This window comes from Haplochromis burtoni, unplaced genomic scaffold (assembly GCF_018398535.1).
Source record: "Haplochromis burtoni strain Fernald_Lab_line unplaced genomic scaffold, NCSU_Asbu1 Contig_153, whole genome shotgun sequence".
Classification (NCBI taxonomy): domain Eukaryota; kingdom Metazoa; phylum Chordata; class Actinopteri; order Cichliformes; family Cichlidae; genus Haplochromis; species Haplochromis burtoni.
The window spans coordinates 930,709-938,775 of NW_024582514.1; the positions used below are offsets into that span (position 1 = coordinate 930,709).

The 8,067-nt window shown below is 39.9% G+C and overlaps 1 protein-coding gene across 6 annotated transcripts in view; it reads left to right on the forward strand.

Annotated features, from left to right (window-relative positions):
• The window catches only part of mark4b (MAP/microtubule affinity-regulating kinase 4b), a 60,505-nt gene that overhangs the window by 19,515 nt on the left and 32,923 nt on the right, over positions 1-8,067 (forward strand). For all 6 annotated transcript variants that reach the window (XM_042224850.1, XM_005932611.3, XM_005932612.3 and 3 more), the window contains exon 2: positions 7,603-7,800. In XM_042224850.1, the coding sequence (XP_042080784.1) occupies positions 7,603-7,800 (198 nt within the window). The remainder of the gene's footprint in view (positions 1-7,602; positions 7,801-8,067) is intronic.

The following is an 8,067-nucleotide window of genomic DNA, read 5'->3' on the forward strand; positions in this document are numbered from 1 at the left end:
CTAACTTTGCCATGTTGTTTTTATATTTGCGTATAAAATGGTTGTGTTGTTCCTTCTCCACTCTTCACCGTGCCTTTGCCACCAAGACTTGAGTCTTTCACGCACAGATATCTATGCCTCGTGAGACAAAATGTTTAGGAGAGGATGTAAATGACTGTCTCTGCAAGTCCACGGTTAACCACCCTCTATGTATGTTGCAGTTTGCATCATTTTCTAGCTGATTTTAGCTCTTTGGTTGACACTCTTATTTATCACACTCTCATATGTCAACGTGTATGGTCCCTGAGATCGTCATCTGTTAGTGCAGTACTGTTATAAACGGCAATATCGGAGTTTTGGCTTTAAAGTACTGGTTCCTCTTTCGTTCTCAGAAATAAACAGATGCAAGATGACTAATTCGATTTTCGCTCCTTTTTGTAAGCCACACAAAATGCTTCCTGCTTTTTCAAACAAATCCGATCACATGGAATCGATCACATTATGAGGAAAGTGAAGCTACAGCAGCTGGTTGAGCTGAAGCTCCATTGCATCAGACAGCTTGTCTGTTATGGTCACTGGCATGGGTTTTTTTTTTTTTCAGCTCTTTCTTCCTTTTGGGGCCTGCCAGGAAATGCTCGCTGAGTGTTGCAGCGCAACATGTGACACGTCTGCTGTCATCGCTGTGACATCTCTGTCTCCAGAACAGGATGTGATGCTGGTTAAGTTCATGCAACTTCCTGCTGCTTTTGACACACACTCCTGATGGATGTGAGATGTGACAGGTTTATACAGGGATCCTGAGCTCTTAGAGAGGAAGAGGAAGACTGTCTTGCGAGCGTGGACAAAGCTAATATCTTTAATGTGTACTCCCACTAGCAGTTAGACTTAAAGTGTAGATTGCCGGTTGCATGAGAGGAATGTAGAGCTGCCAGTCAACCTCAAATTATATGATCTGGGGCCAGTTTCACAATAATAGAGTTTACTATGGCTTAGATAATGGAAATATACTTAAAATAGATGTGTAAATTCATTTTGTGTATAGTTCTTTAGCTCTTTAGACCATAAGACCTTAACTTTCTTAAGCAGGAGCACAATTAATAAGTAAATAAAGATACTTACATCAAAAATAATGGCACACTAAGTAGCTTCTGCAGAAATTGTTAGTCTAAAAAAAGGAAGAGGGACTAAGAAGCCTAAAAAATGCTGCTGAGATAGTGGGTAGTGTAACCCTCGTGTTGGTACTTTCTAATGGTCTAGTGGTTTGTGTAGGCTAATTTTGATGTTGGGTGCAGCTGCTTGACTAATAATTTAACGCAGCTTATTTCAGTAAACACCATAAATTGGATTTGATAACAAAGTAGTGTTTGTTATGTGTTTATTATTCTTAGCAACACATGATGAGTCATGTTGGGTTTTTTGGGGGGTGCTTCTTCTAAATGAAGGTGTAACTGTGCATTACAATGGTAAGGATATAGTTAGCTTTGGCTTAAAATAAGTCAATCTTTATTTTTATGTCGTAGTGTAAGTGGCCAGAAACCAGTGCTCCCCCAGTTGAATTCTCGTTGAAACAAATAATAGCATAAGGTCAGTGTAGACCACCTGCTGTGCCCCACAGAGAAAAGCACTGCCTTGGACTAATGCAGGAAAAGTCAAAACTGTCTCGGTGAAACTAGCACCTGGTCGGCAACATTCAAAACAACCTATTGGAATAAAGTCATTGTGGGACTTTCCTATCACTGCAATAAGTATGTATTTCCCTAAACTGGTTTGTTTCTTTGTTTCCCTTTAAATACCTTTAAGTTTTTCCCTCCTACATAGTTTACAGCTGAACATGCTTTAACCTCTCGGGCAGGACAGGAAATCTAACATATCCAACTCACTGTTGCTGACAGCAATTTCTCTTTCCTTTTTTAGCATAAGATAAGAATCCTTCTTATCTCTTTGTTTTTTTTCTGTTATGTTATGGAGATGACGTGTCTGCAGTCATGTGTAATAGAGCCAGTGACGTACCAGTCTGAGGCCGAGAGCCTCTGGAGCAGAAGAGGAAGCTGGACTGGTACTGTAGGTCTCTGTGACGATGGCTGAAGGTTACACCATTCCTCTGCTGGGCATAAGGTCACACATCCTGTCTTTACTTAGTACCTCCCTACCCAACACACACACTCAGAGCAAAAGTAAGTCCAAGACACCTCCCTCAGGGTGTGGTCCATTGTGTGGAAGCACATTTGTATTCGTCATAGTGGGTGTCTTGACGTAGTGTTGCCTGCCTCGCCTTTACATTCCTCCAGCTTAATTTAAAACTAATATAACAGACCACAGAAAAATCACATTTTAATTCTGCCTTTGCAACAATGAGCTGAGTCTTTTGAGTTATTTATGAGTCCCGCTACAACATATAAGCAATAATCCCTATAACAACAACAACAAAAGTTTAATTTACAGAAGAGAAACAGCATCCAGAGAAATGATAAACTAGAAAAGATGACAGGCATGTTCCACGGAGTATAAAAGAGGAAAATGTTCCTCAGGCAGATTAGGCCCATATTGAGAGTAGATGAGTTTCCATTCATTGATTCATATCCATTTTGTTTGGCTCTACTCCCACACAGATCAGTGCAGATGGAAGATAACTCCTGTGCTGTACAATAGCCAAGCCAGACATGCAAACGTGTATGCCACCGCAATGCCACCACATACCTGAGCGAACACTTACCTCTTATTGCAAACTAAAAGTGGTTTCCTGTGATTTGTAGCTCATATCTCTGTAGTTTTTCACAGAAAAAGACGGGACCAGAATGCTGCAGATCTGCTTAAAAAAAACCCCAGTTAAATGTGTTAGTGTTAAATCATTTTTTGCTCTTGGTTTAAGAACAGATCTTTATCTGCTTTGTTGACACTTGATCATGATCATCATCCTTCAGGCATGTCACGCCATCATAAAGATCTGAAAATGTTGAGAAACTGCACAAGAGGCTGTAGTTTTATTTTATCTTATTAATTATAACATTAAAAATATTCTGTTATAGCAGCCAGCTTATATTAAACTAACACAAAATCTAATAAGAAAACATCAGCCAAAAGCAAATAGCTCCACAAAATCAAATTACTCTATACAATAAAATGGCTACATGAAGTAAATTAGCAAGTAAAGCAGAAAACAGCAAACACCAGATCATATTAAAGTGCCAGAACAGAGAGTGTAAAGTGTAATGAGCACTGCAGGTTTGGAATAAAACCATTAAGGTGCTCGGACATACATGTTGTGTTGCCTGATGTGGGGAAAATGTCCTGCACCTGTGTATATAAGCTGATTATACACGTGGATGACTGTGCATAAAGTGTAGAAATTTCTTTAAACAACTTTTGGCAACTTTTCAAGCTAAAAGTCGGCGTCAGATCTTTCGGCATCATGTCAGGCCCTTTGGCAGCTACGCTCACACCTTCAGCGCATTGTTGTTTAATTGACATCAAGCTGTCATTCGTGTAAGCCACACATGAATTTATAGGAATAAGCTGGCATGCTTCCTTTGTTGAGTCATTGACAGGAGCCTTGCCTGTCAACAGTGTGTTCCTCTGTAAGATGATGTCAAAGGAATTATTCAGAAAGTAACAAAGAACATTTCAGCTTGTTTTTTCTTCATAGAGACTAAAGTGTAAACTGTAAAATGAGAGACTAACAAAACACCAGAATCTCACTCAAGGAAACTGAAGCACAAACTTCTTTGGTGGTCTTTAAGAGTCAACAAGCTGTATTGTCAGATAATTTTATTAAAAACGCTTCAAGAGGCACCATCAGTACAAACACAGTGGAGCAGTCCACTTTAGTGACTAATTTTACACCTTAGCAGCATCCAAGTGGAGTGAGTTCTGAAAATAGCTTCCCACTATGCAGCTGTTATCAGCAGGGTTCAACGCTTTTTTGAACCAGACCATAAATGTGCTTTTAATGGTTCAAAGTTGGGAATTTTAATACTGGGATCTGGGGATACCCTAAGGATCATTAGAGGAAGTGGTGTTTTTGGTACTTTATCATTTTTCAGCTCCGGAGTATGCATACTGGACAGAAGCAAAATCTGATTTTGTAATAAGGACAAACATTGTATTGGTTTAACCTCGCATACGTTCTTGCTACGATTTAACGATGCAGAACATGGACACCAAATCTCAGTGCTTTCAGTCTACAAGGACAAGGTGCAGCTTGTTTGCTGAATGTGCAAATCATTTAGCAACAACCACCCCACACACACACACACACACACACACACACACACACACACACACACACACACACACACACACACACACACACACACACAGAGCCCTTCATCCATCTTCTATATCAAATGTCACCTTACACCCATACTGGAGGGGGAGGGTGGAGGCTTTAATCGCCCCACTCCCCACCCTATGATATCTTTGCTGCTGCAGTCTACCAGCAATATAGACTCCATCACATCTTGCTCAAGCACACACACACACACACACACACACATGCACGGGCCTGCTTGTGAATGAAACTGCGTGGTAATCAGCAGGATTGGGTGAATCGATAGACTGCACTCCCTGAAGATGGGGAGATGGCGAGATGGGAGTAGTGTGATGGAGGCCACCGGGATGCTCAAAATGATGAGAGGTCGCTGAAAATGAAGATAGCGTCGTGAGACAAAAGAGAGGGCGTGTCCGGGCATGGCGAGGAGAATAGAGGGAAAGGAGGCAAATTGATTTGTCTGGGGGAAGGGATGAACCAGAGGAGAGAGAAGAGGAGGTGAAATTAAAGGGGGGAAGGGAGAGGAAGAGGAGAAAATGAAGAAACACATTTGCTTGGTGGCTATGGCGTTTTAAATATCATATTCCAACTCTTTAGTTATAATCCTTCAATAAAATATTAGTTTCAGTTTGTACTATTTTGGTCCGAACCTTGACGTGTGATCAGCATCAGAAGGAGAGATGAAAGAATATCAGCTGAGGGCGATTTTTATTTGTTTTCTGGTGTACTGATTAATGTTGCAGACAGTCCACAATCAAATTTATTCTTCTAAACTATAAACTCGACATTTTGTTTTTTTACATGGTAGTTTAGCTTTTAATAGTAATTTCTTCACATAGCATATGAGCTAGAAACATCTCCTTTCTTCATTTACAACCAGTTAATTCCCCCCAGGGATGTAGCACATTTCTCAAAAACCTGCTTTTCTCTTTGTCTTTGCTGTTTTGTATTAGAAATATGAGGGGAAAATGCCTCAAGTGTTTCAAAAAAATGCATTTTGGAAAGCTAATAAAATCTAAGAATGGAAGTCCACAAAGAGAACGACAAAAAGGAGGCGCGATGAAAGCTTTTTGATGTCTGAGAGATGCAAACGGGTAAAACAGGCTGGGTTTAAAAGGTCCTAACAGCAAATGGTGATACAGTCTGAGGTGGAATCACAGATCTTCTTGACTTGAACCTCATTTGTCTGCAGATTCTTCTTCAACACTCTGCCAGTGATATTGCCTAATCTAGAAATTTACCAGTGATTCACAGAATATTGCTTCTGTGGAAATATACCAACACGGCAACATTTACCAGATAAAAATTATTCTCAAACCCATGAAAATGTGAGTTGGCTCCTGAAACGAGAAGCAAATATGTTCCTGCACTACTGAGTTGGTGGAAATAGGGCCGGCTGTTGAGTCATCTAAAAAAACAGACATGATTTTTGTAGAAATCTTTGGGTTTTTTTTTTCTTTTTTTCTACATCACTTAACATCAATGATGCTACAAGTCTCTGCAGTTTCTTATGACATGTAGTTTTTGAATATTGAGTAATTCTCATTTTTCTAAAAGGTCTCATCTGACAGGGCTGGGCATGAACTTTTTCTGGCACTTTTTACTTTTTGCTTGTCCAGGCAGAGACGCCGCTAATCTGGGGTAGAAATGAAAGCAATTCATTTCAACTGAATTTAAAGAAATCAGGTGGGAGAAAAAAAATTGCTGTCTCACACGAGTGAACAGCTCTTAATGCTGAACTTTGAAATCTGTATGGAGTACTATGCAATTTATTTGAGCTTTTTCATTTTTAATTGATTGCAATGACGGGGCACTTTTTCGTCCTTTGAAAATAATGCTAATTATTCATGCTTTGCATGAAATATCACCCTGTAACACAGTGAGTAATGAACATTTAGTTGCTATTTACAGTTTTCCAAATGAAGCGGTCTATAGCTGGAACATTTCCTGATGGCTTTCACAGAGAAAAGTGGTGATTTGCTAAATATAGTGAAAAGTGTAGCAAGTCATTTGCAGGAAGGACTGAATCTCATTCGGCTTTGAGTTACAAGGTAAAAACTGATACAACTGTCAGGAACAAGGTTCTGCATCATTAATTGATTGTGAGAGTACTTTGTAGCTATCAAACAACATTTAATGCTGAGATTTTACAATAGTAATGTTCACCCTTCATTCCAGATGTTTGTTTTCATTGTAGTCAGGTCAGGTACCTGCGTTTGCCCTGAAGCTTCCTCTATTTTCTTGTTTCTTTGTTCCGCATGTCATCCTTACTGCAGATGGGTATTTATGTGTCCATTCAGTGCTCGGGAAAGCAAATGGAGAGATTAAAACTTGAAGTAAAGCAGTCAAATAAAACCGACAGTCAAGCCTGGGAGATAAAACAAAGATAAATGATCAGAAAACATTTTGCTCCAATTTAAATATGAAACATGATCAATGTAAAGTCAGTAGAACCAAAGGCCAATGATAGCGTTGCACTCATATTGCTGGAGTAGAGTTGGGTCTGGCTGACACACAGAGCGTAACATTTGTCAGACCTATATTCCTGTCTCTCCCTCATCACTGTGAAAAAGTGACGAAGATGATGAAGTGTTGGTTGGTTGGCTGTCGCAGTTACCCTGCTGTTTCACTCACCGATCTATTCTTTAAAGGGTGATTAAATTCAGACTGTTGTGGTAGTTTTAGATATGAGCATGTTGTGAGTATCAACAGACGCTATGAAGGCCAGATCGGTTTCCCACCACCATCATTAGGAACACGAGTCTAACGTCACTGACCCTGCAGCCACACGAGTGTGCTGAATAAAAACATCGAGGGGTGCTGGGTGCTCTTTTTTTTTTTTCAACTTCTGGTGTCTGGTACAGGCATGCAGTTACTTAGTGTCACAAGGTATCTATAGGCATGCAGATCATTTGGAGCTTGTGACTCTCTTTCACTCTTTCAACATCGGTGCAAGTATTTTAAATATGTTTGGTCTGCAACTAGTTAAATTTCCACCTAAATAATAATTTAGCCAATTAAAGGTGAAAAAATACTTAAAAATTCAATAGATATAAAATTTAATAGGTATATTCCATCTACTATGATTTATTTTCAAGGGAGAGCTGCACAACTGAACTGTTTTGCTTGAAAAATTTTGGTTTTTTTTAACCATTCAGCTCTAATGTTGTTTTTATTTAACGAACTGTGAGTGTGAGTCCTCTTTCAAGCAAAATTAGTTTTCTCTTACAGTTAGAGAGTATCACATCTAAGATTTCACATTGGATACAGTTCTTAAGATTCCACTGTGTTGTTCATTAAGAAGGAATGGTGTCAGTCACAGTAGTTTATGTATTTATCTCTCTCTCTTTCTTCAGCATACCTCCCTGTCGGCCAGCCGCTCAGAGAAGGGCACGGGCTGGTCAAGCCGCTCACTTGGTGCCAGATGTCGTAACTCCATCGCCTTGTGTTCAGATGAACAGCCACACATTGGAAACTACCGACTGCTCAAAACCATCGGCAAAGGCAACTTCGCCAAGGTTAAACTGGCGCGACACATATTGACCGGCAGAGAGGTGAGTTCAAAGAAACAAGAAGGAGAGAAAACAATGCACAGAAAGCAAAAAGCAGAAAAAATCCTGATAATTATTACGCTGAAGGGCAGCCGTGCACAGTGGCTCATATGAGGCTAAAAGAAAAGAGTTTAGGGGTTGGAGCAGAAGAAAATACTGCAGATCCTTGTAGCGCAGTCAAGGCCTTTAAACCTTTTGAAGAAAGACGGTGTGTGTGTGTGTGTGTGTGTGTGTGTGTGTGTGTGTGTGTGTGTGTGTGTGTGTGTGTGT